The sequence below is a fragment of the Varroa destructor genome, unplaced genomic scaffold, assembly GCF_002443255.2.
Source record: "Varroa destructor unplaced genomic scaffold, Vdes_3.0 BEIS01000003.1, whole genome shotgun sequence".
NCBI lineage: Eukaryota > Metazoa > Arthropoda > Arachnida > Mesostigmata > Varroidae > Varroa > Varroa destructor.
Window position 1 is genome coordinate 24,478,816 of NW_019211456.1, and position 16,061 is coordinate 24,494,876.

Genomic DNA, 16,061 nt, shown 5'->3' on the forward strand with positions numbered 1-16,061 from the left:
TACTGTGGAACGAGCTTCATGTCGTTGAGAATAACGACATTTTTACCGTTTGCTGCAAACTATATACTACTTCAGTTATTATAATCAACTGCTGGTTTGCAAGCCATGGTTAGGTAAGGTCATAGGGTGGCACGATACTGCTCCGTGGTTTAACTGGAACGCGATCTGAATGTGCAAGCGCTTATCCATGGGAAAATAGTTCCAACGAACGGTCACTTCATTTATCTGACCGTTGCATGCCGATAATCCTTTTTCTTTGTCACCCTTGGATTTTAAGATCACCGGCAGAATGGACGGCAGTAGTTCACCACTGAAGGTTAGTAGGCGATATGCTGTCGAAGTTCAGTAACTTTACATCTGTTTCAGTGACAAATCTAGGTAAGATCAAGTAGGATATATACTGACTCCTATATATTGGAAGAATTACCTATGACAGATATTTAGATTATACCGCATAATTTCTGGGGCAAACAATAGGCTTAGGGATGTAGAAATTGCGTAGCTATTACCGTTCTTATTGACTGGCTTTAAAAGCGCGCTTCGCCAAAATATGAAATCAAAGGGACATTTGATTTACAGTTTATTTCGAGGTTTTTGTCACTGTAGGGAGCTAACAGTACGAAGTGTATGGTCTATCGAGAACCGCATCGCTTAGAACAACAAGAGCTGCTTAACGCGCTTTCAAATAAGTCCCAGACCAAATGACGACCATGTTTTAAGGATTCGAAATAATATTTGGATACTGCCCCGTTATTCGTGGAAGCTCAATTTACATCTTTGATGATCTTCAAATTTGAACTAGCTGATGATGCTTTACAGATATATGACGGGTAGCGTATACGTAGAGGGTATGGCGGCTGTGTTGGGGCTTTGTAAGTACATATAGTACAAAAAGTATTACCAATATTTTGTCTCTAAGACATGTCTAAAGGAAAATAGAAATTTCAAGAAAACAAAGTGCCTGTCAAGTGTTGTTCCTGACAGTCACATGTATTAAATATAATCACCATCGGCCATTCAATTCAATATCTAAATCACCCACTAGACCATGTTAAAATATTCCTTTTTTAATTTATTGTTTACTATCCATCAGGCACTGTTGATCAGTGCAAACTCGGCAAACTACCCTTTCAATACGCTGCATGCGAAAAATGTGAGCGAAATTAAATCATGGGGTGATAACGAACTAAAGGTCACAGAACTGTAAATACCCATTAAAAGGAAAAATGGAGCAAGAAGGCCGTCAGGGTCTGTTTGGCAACCGATATTCTCCACGCTAAAATTTCTGTAACAAAAAAATCCAAGGTGTATCAAAAATGATGTTTCAAATCACTTTAACGGTTTTCTGGCCCTTTAGGATTTTTCGGTTCTTCCGATAGAGATCTGCCTCGGGTTCTTTTGTGAGGCCACATAAAAATTAGCAGTAACCTAGCCTGACGATTTTGGCCAAAAAGAGAAGTTCGAGAGGCGCGAAGAAACCGGATAATAACTGAACATGCTCAAAATGGATAAAACGGCACACCGTTTTCTACCATGATAAGTTTGTTTCAGAGATAACCGATCTTTTTTGGTACTAAGAATACAGGATGAGTAGATGCCCGTGACAACAGACAGCCCACTAAAGCGTGTCCGAACTCAGATGCCGCGCCCTGTATATGTATCGATATATGCGGGGGCAAAACAATATGTGCCTAATATGAACTCCTTTCTTTGTGCAGAACGAGAAATATAATGCGAAGGCGTCGAACAGCTTCTTTCAGCGAGGCTACCTGGGACCGCCACCCGGTGCGGGCTCAGTCGTGATCATTCGGCCTAGATCACTCAACGAGAAGACGCCTGATCGACTTCTTGGAGAAGGTTCAGTCTTTAAGGTCAACAAGTATCGATGTGAAGTAGAATCAAGTGCCAAACGTGTACTTGGCGGGTGTGCCAGTGGAAAAAAAGAGCCGAAGGACAGTAGATGCTGTGTAATGTCATAGTGTTCTATTTATGGCTACCAATATTTCCTGCGATGATGGTGGTGCTATATTGGTAACACTGCGAAAGACAAAAGGGCGCTTTTTTCTGAAATAACACCAGTGAACGTTTCAAATATCGTGCATATATACAAATAAGATAATACGGTGAACTTTAACAAACACTTTCACTTACTAAGTGGACTACGACTTTCTACGAATAGCATAATAACACTTTACTCAACAATTTATTATGTCAGGCCTAACATGCTAAGCCAACACATGGACGTCATAGCTTTGACGACGAGCTGGATTGCAGCAAGAATTCTACTGCAATTCGGTGAAATAAAGGCATCTAATTTATGAGATTCTTATTTGTGTAACCTTGGAAAAGCTATACGCCGGTACATAGATTCATCGAAAGAGTGTCACAGAAGAAGACTACGCTTATTCTCACTTATCTAGCCGACTATCATGTCTGAGTCTTCTTACCACATTTTACGTCTTTCCGTTGTTAACGTAGTAATCAATATTGATCGAGTATGAGATGCGGTCATAGAAGCAACAGGTGGGCTATATGGGCCACTATTAACCCCGAGAAATACTAAATTGAGGAATCCAATTACTACGCTCTAGCTATGATGATTTTTGATTAATACTTCGTTGTTTTTGTTAGAAAAACACGAACTGATAGTGAAGTGAGTGAGCAGCGTATATTTCGACAGGCCATTGAACCTGATTAATTTCGATGGATAGCGGAAGTAAATGAGTATTTTGATCTGCTTGCTTTCTGGAGTAACGAATCATTTGTGAACTCTTCCCCTTGCGACAGGATGGCAATCGACAACGGAATTATTCATCACGAAGCCTCTATTTTCGAAGATGAAGGATTCTGTTGGAACGCCACTTGCAGGTGCAGGACGGCTCCAACCAGCGCGACCCGTCCACGACTAATTATCATCTGTGGTACTGAAGGAAAGAAATCATCGAGGATGCCTATATTTATCGTAGGCGCACTCGTCCTCAGAAACCCACTAATGATATTGGCCGCAGCAAATGATAATTTGAAATTGATCTTGCGTCAGAGCAGGTGCGTTGCTAATAGTTTTTGAGATACATTAAAGGGAGCTCGTGTAGCGTGTCACCGCTGCAGCTTTCTGTGGAGTTTTGAGCTGCCGTTATAACGTGGTCCCGCCCATCGTGACTTTCCTATGAAAAAAAATCTATCTGAGATAGCCGCAGGTGCCTGTTGAACGCTTTCCGGCTTCATTTGATTACTTCTAAAGTTCTTTCTTTTCCCTTCCACATTTTTTGCGACATGCTATTTGTCTATTACCTTCCCACAGACGGAACTGAAAGCTACATACGGTGCTTCAAATGACTGTGTATGCGTTGAATCTAGCTTTGACCTATAGTCTAAAAAAAAAAATGATCCGCAGATAAGCTGATAGTCTTAACTGTGAACTGCTATGAATTATTAATTACTATGTTCGCTATACTGTCAAATGAACATTAATGCTGCCTAACGTGTCTGAACTTTTACCATGTTAACAATTTTCATTGGTTACCCAATTCACAGAGATTAGCGCGTATGAGGTTGAGCCGTTTTAACGTGTGAAGCTTCTTCTAGACGCTACACTTTCACCAAGTGCGTTTGTCACAATCTGTTTGATGAAGCCATTTTGAAATTCAGCACTTTAACATTAGTTTTAAGATTAGTATGACATATGACGTGCTAGGCCAAATTGTATTTCCGCCGTCTGTGCAATCAGCGATAAATCACACTATTTCCAATATATCTAAAGTAGCTAAAAAGATACTTGGGTCAGGACATCCATGCCGCATGGTTTTGAAATGTGGGCCCGATTCGAGCAGGCGAACGATGAGCAGCAGTTACATGTCCCTTGGCTGCTGTCTGATCCGTAGAGTGTGACCCTTCGGGGGATCGATTCCGAGTACCAAAGCAGAACTTATGGCCTGGATAAACTACTTACCGATCACTGATCCGAGTGCGAACACGCGCTAATATTTTTTGTCGCATTAAACCTCGCGAAGGACAATCACAAGAGCTAAAAGCGCAATACTAAAGAATTCGTTTATAGCAAAAATGTCACCCTAAGTTGACGGCTTAGATATATGCGTGAATACCAAGTATTCCCTATAATTGAAGTACTGCGAGTCGTTCACATCGTTAGGATTATCCATATCTGCACCACATAGGGTCAGTTCTCGTTTATAGGAGTCGCATTATCTTCCCCGCCAGCTGAGAGTCTATAGCATCCTAACACAGGCAAATTAGCATCGCTTTGATCATATGGATATTTCCGTAGTGTTTTTGCGCGCATTCTATTAATAATACTATACACAAACACTTGTTAATTTGAAAGGTTCATATTCGACTAAAATCGAGGGTATAGACGTCATCATTCCTTGTTGAGGCAGTGATCGGTTTCTTGAGGAACACACACATCCAAGAAAGTAAACAGTTTTTTTCACAATAAACATACAGTTGTTTATTGAAGTATATATATTTATTTATATATTTTATATTCGTTTGGCAAATTCCGCCGTATGGGCGGCGCTATGTATTTACAGTGTAGTAACCACCGTCACGTTATGAGTACTCATGAGCCTTGTTGAGCTAAGGCCTATTCGAACATCGCTGTGACATATACAACGAAACAAGAAATTTATCTTTGGATGTGATGAAAGATGTTTTTTGTCGTAATAGACAGAAACTATACGTGAAAGATATGGTCTACTACATAGCTTTCGGGCTAATAAACTAACGCCGTGTATCGACGATTCTTCGTAGTATGATTTATGTGTATTTCGGATGGTTGTGGATAATGAAATATGCCTGCAGGTGATTTCCATGCACAGTCATTCATTTGCTTCACTGTTTTGAGCTTCTCGTGTGTGATGATTTTAATTGGTAGCCGGCGTCGTCTCCGTTGATAGCGTCTTCACACGTTTTCGCCGAAGTCGTCTGCCTGCAGGTTTGGTTGCACCCTCTGCGCGGGGTCCTACGGACAGGATCGTCTGGAGAGCATCGGACTTTGATTCCGTGGTGCTTGCTAGGGGTGTCGTTTGGGGCCGGGAAGAATCCGTGGCTTCAGTAGACGTTCCCACAAAGGTTGATGAATCTGTTTTGTCTCTACTGGTATTATCCCTCATGAAGAGCGTTGCTCCGCTGTCACTTTTCGTTACAGACCCAACAGTATCCGCTGTTGGCGTAAAATTATCGCTACTTCCTGTTACGTCAAGAGTCTCGGTTACAGTTGACCCGGTAGCGCCAGATACATTGATTCGACTGTTCCTTGTCGTCTGGAAAAACCGGTTCGTTGTGGTCGTTGGAGAATCTGCCGTTGTTATTCCAAAGCGGAACGTCGCTGGACTGTCAGGTGCTTCTGTTGATGGAGGAGCAAGTGAAGTTCGAAGCAGCTCTTGGGGTGCACGACGCGTTGCTCTTAACGTGTTCACGAAAAAGGTGCTTTGTAAATCGCTCGTTGAGTTAGGGGGTGGCACTGTAATGACAACTGCCGGGTGTTGATCTGCAGCTACCGTATTTCTGATTGGTGTTTCCTTAATAAAGATTGGAGCTAGCTGTGGAGGTGGCGCGACTCGGTGTTTAGGAGGATGGCTGATTGGACGGGGTGTTGGCAAAGTAAGAACTGCATTTTGTACTGGGAGTGGTGAAGTCGAGCCTTGGGGAGTGCCATCAACTTTAAATGTTTGGGCTACTTGAGTAAGCTTGTTTTTATGGAAAGTAGGTTTCTTATGTATTGGAGAGACAGAATTCGGTGCCAGAAAAACTTCATGGCTGTTATTTTTGGGTTTGGCTTTTGTTAAGCGGTCCACATGTCTAGCAACTTTGTTTCGTACGGCCGAGGGTTGCGGAGTTGCCAAAGCGGTAACTGCTGTAGGCCTTCTTCCATTTACAGGTGCTCCCCATTTTCCTAGGTAACGTGGAACGTGTGGGGCTGCTTGAGCAATATCATTTTCGTTGTGAATATCGACCTCTTCTTGACCAACGCGTTCATTAAGGTAGAAAAATGACCTTGCGGTCTTACAAGGAATTGCGTCCTCGGGGTAAGCACATGAGAGGCTCAGTTGATCGAAGATCGTTTGATTGCCACATACAAACGAGAAATGTTGCATCTCGCTTAGACCATTAGGGTGTGCTACGGGGTTGCACACATGAAAGACACGGCAATCAGTATCGATATCGGCGAAGTAACCGTACCGATCTGGACAGGAAAACGTGGAACGAATGTCCCCGACTAGCAGTTCTGCGCCATCTGGAAGACTCAAAGAGTTTTGGCTTACCGCAAACGCCGAGAAAGCTGAAACCGAGATGTAAAAAAAATCCATATTAGTCCAAATATTTGGTCATTCAGCATTGACATAACTGTATTGGGAAACAAAATCATTTAAATGAGCTCTTTATTATAACCCTTCATACACTAACAGACATCGTAAAAAAGTAACGCTAGATCCCATAATCATTGGAGGCGTTATATGTAACGCTATAAATGTTACTTGCGAAGGAATACTAGATAAGACACGTCCTGGCCTATGGGATAACGATCTTGTTAGAATACTCTATTGAAATGATAGCAAACACTTCAAGAAGGTCTTCACTTACTGTGACAATGTTTCTTTGTGCGTTAGCTATCAGTCTTCACGTGCTTCATCACACAATGTGATAAAGTGGATTAACGCTTACGTTGTAGGTTATTAAATACACCAACTTAGCAGTAAAAGCGGAACACATACGAAGAGACCTACTATAAATGCAAAGTTGCATTCAACAATAACATGAATAGAATAAACGAGTGCTCTTGTTACGCTCGTACACCTTTTTTTCAGGGGGCCTAGACAATCTTCAACTACAATGCCACATGAAATTCCCTGTAGACGCGCAACCGAGGTAAAAGCCGACAGAGCACTAAGTTCGCGAATATATATGCGATTAATAGCAATCGTTGGCTAGCCATTGCGGCCGCCGTTGTTTTGCGACAATGGGATGCATCGCAAGGGATATGTGCATCAGTAGAACTATTGCCTTGCCTTCCGTGACACGTGCACAGATATAGATTGCCTGATCATCTATGTGCAGCGTCATCTGCTAACAACAAACAGACCAATAGCGTCTGAACAGTAACGACATTCGATGTGCTACGCAATACTACTTCTAACAACAAAATATCTGGGCCGACTTGTTCAACCCAAAACATAAACGTGAGCAGATGTATGTACAACTCCTAGACTCTTTTTTGTTTTCTTTGAAATCTCGTGAAATGTTACAAGTGTGATCGGGGGACCGACAATTTAAAACCCAAGCGACCACTCTCACCGATCCCCTAGTCGCACCTATGAAGTAGCCAAGTTCATTAAAAAAGAACTTAATCTGGCCCTTAAAAGGGCCTCTAACAGCGATGAATGTGCGATACTGCAGAATTTATCGGCCATTAGATTTCTTTGATTGTCAGACGATCCATCGATAGACAGCTGTTTTGAATGATTATTAGTGGCAAGGCACAAGATGTTATCGGCAAGCACTAGCATTGCGTACACCCCATGGCTATTTGAGACACAGGCCAGACGAGATAATTGCATATAAGCTTCAGTACGTATTCAGTACTTCACTGTCCTTTGCAGTTGTTCTTGACTGTGTTGTCACCGAAGCCTTTTTGCGTGCCTGTGTGTTAGTGTGTGCCAATATAAACAAACCCTGAGCCCTTCCCCTGCTTTTGAAGGAATTCGCTTGATATGGATCCTTATCCAACTGTTTCGTTGGCTTGAAACAGCCTCGCAGACAATACTGCGCTGATGTCGAGCAGTTGACGAGTGAGTGCTCCATCCGAACGGCTAATGACAGGAAATTGTAGTAGCAAGCCAGGACAGGGATGATATTACTATTAGTAGTACTTATCTGCAGATAAGCGACTGTGCTTTTGTGACAAATTACATCTGACTGTCTACGTAAACGTGGTTCATTCAGGTTAGGAGCAACTGACGGTATAAAAATAACAACGATCAAAAAAGAATGCAGGTAAAGTTCGGGCAGGTTTTATACGGCCAATGAGTCTGTGGGTCGATTCTTCGCTTTTAGCCTGCGTTGTTCCTAACTAATAAACTAGCGTATTCATTTTAGACAAATAATAAATCTAAAAGGATTTCGAATCTACATTACAGGCATTTTATAGTAAGTTGCAAGGGTGCAAGGTACGCCATTGCTGATGTTTACTATCTTTTGAGTTCTAACTTGTCGCTCGGAAATGTCCTAACAAACTTATCCAGTCTTTTGGTCTGTTGTAAAAGAAGTGCAAAGAGGTCAAAGCAGACTTTGGCCTGTACTATGGAAGGCTAAAGCCAAACTAGTGGTGATCCACTCTATCTCACTCTTATTGACCCGATTACTCAATGAATAAAGGAGCAAGCTTTGGGGACCGTCATCTGGTATTCGAATATAATGGCATAGTTGTTACAGTTATCAAGTACAAATATTGTCATAACCCCCTCATGCCAACAGTCTTCATGTTTTATACTGTCTTGAAAATGTCTTAAACATAGTAGAAATGCTTCGATTATCTGGGTTTTTCATCCTTGGGTCGTTTATGGTTGAGGTTAAATTCGAAACACATCTAGATAGGTACTACCCGAGCGTATTCGAGTGTCGATAATTTCAACGATCATCTGCCATTAATACGAACTGTTTCCGTGAGAGAACAACCTGTGAGCAAAGCTTGCCCGATTAGTACTATATGAATGCTTTTAGTTCTCAGAGTGCTACCCACTCAACAGTGAGAGTAGCTCTTCTTCCGCCGAGAGTAACCTTTATCTATAGCTGATGGCTTTATGGATTACAGTACCTCGAAGAAACATAGCTGAGACATGTAGAAGCCATGCGGAAACAGTAAATTACGTTTTCTTTTGGTCGCGTCCATTCGTTTAGCCTTATCTACAACATATATCTACATACAAAAACAAGCAATGAAGGCCTTGACAAGGGGTCGCAGAAAACCTCACGCACCTTGCTGCGAGTTTTCTTCCAAATCTTTAGCGTAGTTTTCACAGATCGACCAAATTATCTTAAAGAATGTTTTCAAAGATCGGAATACACCGCAACTATGTTAATATGTAGTCGCAGTCCAGTGAAGTTCTGACAGATAATAGCAGCGTCACGGAAGGACATGGTGGCACCCATTTGCCAAAAGTTGACAGCCAAAAAATGTTTCCGATTCACATATTCCGAAAAGCAAATCTTTTGTGTGCAAATGTTGTGCTCCTACATTGTCTGACTGTCACTTCTGAGAACTGATACGTCCGTCTCCGACAGAGAACGTTGCGGCCATAAACAGTTTTCTTTGGGGATGGGCAGCCCAGTTTAGTAACTTTGCATTGAAAGAACAAGTTCGTCATCGCCTATTTGTGTTCATGAGCGTGGGTATGCCTTATTGCTCGTATGGTATTTTAGAAAATGTAACCGTTTCTCACTCCACTGGGTCTAATCTGCAGAGTTGTAGTTACGGGTTCAGGACCGATCGCTGGTAATCAGTAGGTGGTATCTGCTTTCCTATATCTGCGCCCTGGAAACGCCTTTGAAAATCGCTCTCTTAAGATAGCTCTTTAAGATCATATTGGGGTAGCATGGGGCTGTCTATTGAAAACAATATGAAGACTGAGGAGTAAACCCTAATGTTACTGAACCTGAAAAATTTCGCGTCGATGAATAAGTCAGTAGCATTTCGATGTCAGTACTGAAGTGAGGTAGCAGTTACGAGTGATGCGGCAAATTCGCAATTTGATAAGGTAATTTGACTTTTTGCTAAATAATAAGTTACGGACTATTTGGGCTTCGTAGACATGATGCTTCAAATATTTATCACGTAATACCTGTCGAGTTAATCGCTTATTTGGTATTAAGGTGATCGCCCTTGAAGGTATTTGGTTGATTTAAATAGATCTTCATCAGATTTCGAATACGACGAAATTCCACTATTAGGACATCAGTGATACTGTCAGTATAAATTCGAACGTGAAGTTTCAGCTACATTTATATTTCACAACATGACTCTTAGGCGGCCTCTTTCCATAAAGTTGGGGACCCTAATTTCTTGATCTTTCTTTCTCGGCTGTGACTATTTTTACCCCTAGAAACTTCGCTATTGGTAGCAATATAACTATTGGGCTATAAAGTATGTTATATTGATGTTCTTTTGCTGTGATTCTTTTGTGTAGTAAGTTGCGCAATTTTTTGCTGTGGTTCATGTTCCGAAGATTGGCACAGCTTCTCGGCTTTTTGGTTAAGATCACATGAAAAAGTATAGGCTTTTCGATGTTTAAGGTGTATTAGTCACTTCCTCAATGGGAAAACAGCAATATAGACATTTTACCGCTGCACCTAAAACAGAACTGACGTTCAACAATTCCTAGGCATCAGCAAAATTATATGTCCATCCGATAGTAAGAAGAGGCTGTGTCTATACGGAAAACCCTAGATTATCGTGTTCATTGCGATTGGTGTACCTCCATAAATAGAGCTTACGCTTAAATGAGAAAAAAGGTGCCGACCTTGTTGGCTGTTCAACCATGCTAAAACCCTGGAAAATTTGTTGCAACTACCTCATAGCTGAGGCAAACAATTATCCTGCTTCAAAGGTGGCCCTGGACAACCCTCATTGAAGTTGGATAGAAGGTGTCCTTCTGATAGGAGATGGCAATTTTTTTTATTAAACTTTTGTGCGTAAGCGATAACACCTTCACTGCACGCCCAACATTTTTTTTCGTTATTTTTGTGACGCGCGTTGCAAATGCTGTATTTTTGTCATCCGACGCGGCAATCTTTAAACTTCGAACTTAAAATAATACAATTTTGCCGCTTGAGTAAAGAAGGCCAACAGTCGTTTCCAATGTCGTATAACGCTTAGTCGTCAATAAACAAAAAGTAAGCAACGGGATGTTGTTATTTCAATCATTAATGTAATACGGATCTAGGCGTCAAGGTAGGAACGCTTCATTAGCATTTCTCGGAAAGAACAAAGACACTTTACAAGTAAGTGAAGCATATATTTTCATAGAATCCAAAACACTCAGTCTGTGCGAAAGCTCAACAAAGTGCTTTGTTCCATTGACCATCGTTTCGTATAACAACACAACATTGGGTTAAGAGATTCTTCATCAAATGTAGCGGCCGGTGCAACTAGCTTAGACGATCGGCGGAACTTCCGACAATTTACCGAAGAATGTTAACTTTAATGGGCGAACATCGGCTTGTTGTTCGAATCATGCTACGTCGATTTAGTTAGCTACGTGATTAGTTTGTAATCGATCTCATAATTTTATAGGATCGCCCAGCTTTTTCAGACAAAATACAGTTGTAGTGGTGCCGCCGCCGAAAACGAGAAAACAGAAAACATCGTATTTATCCGTGTTCCGTTCTCCCGGCGCATCATGACGGCAGTGTGAATAATTAAGCGATCCGTTATTATAATGTGGTTGGTATTATTACCGTTATAGCGGCCGCTGCTGAAACGAAAAAAAAAAAACAAAACGATTTACGCCAGGGTAAATCACGACGTCTCTCGTTGCAAGAATATTTCAGTTACGAGCGATATATATATATATATAGTCGAAAGCAAGAGTACTCGAATACCGATTATTTGTAACTTTTAGCACCGGGACGATGTTGTCGTAGGCGCTTACGGAGCATTTAGGGCGACGTCGACATTCAGCCTTCTCGTCAAGGTAAGACAGGAAGATAATTCAGATAGCTCTTTTCTCACTATCGTAATGCAGCGAACGAAAAACGTCAATATGCGCCATGTTCTGAACATGTGTTTGCTTGTGTGGGGGATGAAAAGAAAATCAACATCAAGGCCATTGGAAACGGAGGAGGAGGAGGAGGAGGAGGAGGAGGAAGAGGAAGAGGAGGAAAAGGAGGCTGGAAATGACAGACGCGCGAACTCGCTGATTGATGACGGCATGAGCAGTAGCAATACAATGCGTATGCAACATATTACAACATGAAATAATAATAATAAGGAATGGCGGGTGTCGTCGACAAGTGTATTGTCGGTTCCCGTGACTGTTCGAAAGGCGGACCGGAATGTCTCATAGTGCATAGATCTGCTATCATATCTAATTTTTGGGCAATGCCAGCAAATGACGCTGTCGTCGTTTCTGTGAGCGCCAAATCTAGACGGTGTGATACAAAGACGTAGTGAACTAACTTGTAGCTAGTTTGAGTCGAAATGAATCATTGGTCCTAAGCCGTCGATTTTTGACTCGGTCATCTACAAGGCGTCAATCAAGAACACTTGTTTTCACCATTGTGTTGTCTATGTGAAAAAAATTGACGTCCCCACTTCCGTCTGAGGGTAAACTTTTCATGTAAATTTAGAGAGAATATTTATACAAAGTTCAGGACAAGTGATGGGACCCGAGAGTAAGTCGTACTACTAACGTAAAGCTACTCGATTCCATACAGGTACCGTTATCGTGCTGTCTCGTAAAGCCTTTGAAGATCGGCTGAATTTATCTACGGCGATTATTTCAGTTCCTTTAGTCGCAGGAGCTTCTCAGCAATGGGATTATTTATTAAGCAGCTGATCCGTAATAAAGTGATAAGTAAATGCTAGCCATGTGAGTTTCTTATTCCGTACACAACGATTATAATAATAATAAAAATAATAAGTTACGTAACGACTGACGAATTGAGGAAACGGTGTAGATAACCACAGGCGGCTAGCTACGTTGAGCCTCGTTTAGATTTTACGCGGAACAACTTAACTGTTACTGCAATGTGGGTCGGTTGATTTATAATGTGATATAATAATAAATAATAATGTACATTGACGTGTCACCGATAGGTGACGCTGATGCGGTGCATAGATCATAGCTGTGAGTGGCAACTTCGTCGCTTTATTCAGGCATTGCTGATGATCGTTCGTTAGATAGAAGTGTTCATTCATTAACAATGAGAACGTGTTATTCCGTTGTACGAAGCGTATCTGCTCGAGGAATCCCGACAACAATTAACCCATACTTCTGGGATGAATGTGTCGCCCCATTTTAGTTAGTTAGTTGATATTTAGACTGAAAAGGAAAAAAGATGATCAATGTGGGGGATCACTCCGTGAAAGATCATCGTAAATGTCGTGTGAACGTTTTGTTGAACAGGAAGAACACACTCCTATTTGAAGCATATTGCTTTATACATTTATGCGTGCCTCAACACAGAACGAAAATAAGCGATAATTTATCGCACAAAACTTGTACTGAAGTTTCGCGGCCCGTCCGACAGATTGGCGTATTAAATAAGGATTTAATATTTGACATCAGTTACCTGCGATCGTAGTAATCATTCGTGGAAACCTATAAATAATCATTCTGATGACCCAACAATATAACAAGTCATATTACGGTTCTCTTATGCAAGCACCTATATTTGACAAGTGCAGGTCGACCTGAATGTAGAAGACTGCGACATTGACGATAGCAATAAGATTGTACACGGAGCCAGCGTACCTTGAACGTGGGCTAGATAGACATCGATTAAGAAACTAGTATAGTTGCAATGTATCTAGATTAGTTTGAAGATTACTTTTGTTACTGTACAGCGTTGTAAGAATACTTCCAGTCTACGTCCAGATACGTCTAGGGAAAGCTGTTAGAACACGTATATATTTGTTTTAACAAGCTTCTTCTTCAAATACCTCGCAGATAATTGTACGATAGAAATTGATCTAACGGTTTAATAACCGGCCTGCCTGATCTAGCATAACAGACCCATTGGGGTGGTCTCTCAAGGATGACGCCATTCCTTTGGATTCCAATCTTATCATTTATAGAAAATGTGGCCCTGACACCCTGGCAAAAAACACCGCAAAACTACGCTATTTTCATCGTGAAATCTAAATGTATTAGCAGCACTGAGCAATATGTATAAATAAACGCGCGAATAGTGAGTGACTCCTCACGTCTTTGGATGGTGATTAAAATTTTAGTTTTTAGCATTTGTCTTAATTTGGCAAAGCTAATTGGTAGAAAAGCTCGGTTATGAAATAGGTCCAGCAATTTCATTCACACGGACAGGTACAAACTCGTTCCCGTACAGAGGAGAGTTTGTCTCCTGAAATGTATGCTTTTTCCAAGCTATGCAATGAAACGGAAATTGCTCGGAAGTCCTCTCCATGTAATTATGAAAAGCCAGGCCTGTCATAAGCAACCCTCCCTCAAAAACTGATAGTTTTTAATAGCTTACGCTTGACTAATGTAAGCAAGGTGGGCTTTGTTTGCTCTAAATACCGTATGGAACGGCCATTAGTTCTTACAGTGGATTAAGACGCTCACAGCATGTCCTTAAAGCTAGCTACCTTAAATCATACAGGATGGGGCCTCAGAGCCGATACCCGAAACCGATAAGAGACAAACGGGAATTTTGACTTTTCGAAAGGTAGACGCACAGAAACATCGACAACATAGCCAAAGAAAGCAAACTTCAACAACGTTTTCCAAATAAATCGCCGATGAATTGACAGAAGCAGCTATTTTTTTTTCAGAAGACCGCGCTTCTAGTCCCATGGCCATCAATAATTGAACCTATGTTGAAAAGGGCTGTTACTTCCCACTTCTTAGCAAATCAATTGGCATCTAACTAAAGACAATGCGGCAAATTGTCGAATGCAGATTCTCGTTTTGATGACCCTGCTTAAATGTTTTTCATTATTATCCAGCTAGTTCCACAAATATGTCACAATTTCATTGTACTAAATAGATATTTACGAAGTGTTTGCCAATTATATATTCAAGGCAATGTTTAATAATATATCATTATAGACGAAAGATGGTTCATTTTTTTTCATTTATTTTACGATTGTCCTCGCCACCGCTGTCACAGGTGGCGAGGGAGCTAGCAAGACGCAGTGCATTTATAATGTAGCATTATCAAATGATGACGCACGTCACATACATTAAAATGTGTTTTTATAAAACCATACGATGATCGAAAGCGGAATTGCTTCAACGAGACATTTCGGAACGTTTGGGCTTTTTTGTGGTTACTGTTATATTTGTCTACTACGTTGCTGTTTACCGTTAAGCCTTCTTTCCGCAAGTAGTCATTGACTGTGCCAGCCGCTAGCGTCTTCTCAGTGTTCCGCTCGTATAACACCAAACTCATACGAGAGGTGGCAGGGTAACAGCGGCTTTCGTATGGCCGATAATTGCAGATTTGTTCAAGGAAAAAGCCCAAGTGAAAAGCAATAGAAAATAGATGATCACGTACACGCATTGTATCTAGGTACGTTACATGTAGAGTCGGAGAAAAGCTGTTCGGCTTTCTCCGTGCGTTCGCTAACGGCTGCAGAACGACAACCGAGCGTAATACCAACTTCAGGGTGACTTATCTGCCACTCGATGGTTCGCGGAAACTTATTTTTATTATCCGCCTAGAACATTGAATTCGATGAACTTTGAAAGGGGCAACGCACAGCGTGAGCTCTTCACGTCGAACGGGCTGGCTACAGATGTAGAGCTTTTGCGGTAAGACACGGTGAGCGTATGTGCATGCTGCGTGACCCACTCAGTCGTGAAGACAGATACTCGAAATCTTTTCTAGCGACCACGTGTAATGATAAACGTACACGCAGCTGCTCGTAAGAAAGCTGGCGCATGCCTAAAAAAATGCAGGGTCGCAGATCAATTATCTCTAGGAGCAATATATGGAACCCATTTAATAGCTTTCTTCAGCGGCAGTTCGTCCTTCTTATAAGAAGCTGCTTGTGATTTGAGACAGCATGCGCGTCATCGATCTATTTAAATCCCTGAAGTCTAGTTCAGGTGTGAAGGAAGATCAGGTGTGAGAAGATTTAGAACATTGCATGCTTTTATTAGGTTTTAGATTTTGTCTATGTATTAAATAGATGGACAAATGACGGCGTAAATCTACTTAGCTTCAAACAACTGATTGTTCTTGACAGCGCGCATTAGTGTAATGAACGGTACATACGTCCGATCCAAATAGGTCGAACTGGGTGCGCAGTCGCTTCAGATACGCCCAGCACTTTTCGTCAAGGGTTTCGAAGTAAGTTGCTTCTC

General features: G+C 41.5%; 1 protein-coding gene and 1 long non-coding RNA gene across 7 annotated transcripts in view; one reads left to right on the forward strand and one right to left on the reverse strand.

Annotated features, from left to right (window-relative positions):
- On the forward strand, positions 1 to 12,604 carry LOC111247799 (uncharacterized). Of its 4 annotated transcripts, XR_015323879.1 has the most exons (6): positions 1 to 316; positions 1,719 to 1,857; positions 2,788 to 3,045; positions 11,637 to 11,708; positions 11,825 to 11,967; positions 12,451 to 12,604. It is a non-coding gene; the product is annotated as an uncharacterized LOC111247799 (long non-coding RNA). The 4 variants fall into 4 exon arrangements; XR_015323878.1 differs by lacking the exon at positions 11,825 to 11,967; XR_002672264.2 differs by lacking the exons at positions 1 to 316; positions 1,719 to 1,857; positions 2,788 to 3,045; positions 11,825 to 11,967 and adding an exon at positions 7,071 to 7,209.
- LOC111247798 (uncharacterized) overlaps positions 4,465 to 16,061 on the reverse strand; it is a 25,255-nt gene continuing 13,658 nt past the window's right edge. Inside the window, exons 1-2 of one of the 3 annotated variants that reach the window (XM_086983849.1) lie at positions 6,817 to 7,039; positions 4,465 to 6,301 (exon numbers count right to left, since the gene is read on the reverse strand). In XM_086983849.1, coding sequence (XP_086839975.1) covers positions 4,884 to 6,116 — 1,233 coding nt within the window. In that variant the 5' untranslated portion in view covers positions 6,117 to 6,301; positions 6,817 to 7,039 and the 3' untranslated portion in view covers positions 4,465 to 4,883. Of the gene's footprint in view, positions 6,302 to 6,603; positions 7,040 to 16,061 lie in introns of those variants that run through there. The other 2 variants (XM_086983848.1, XM_022799203.2) reach the window with 2 other exon arrangements.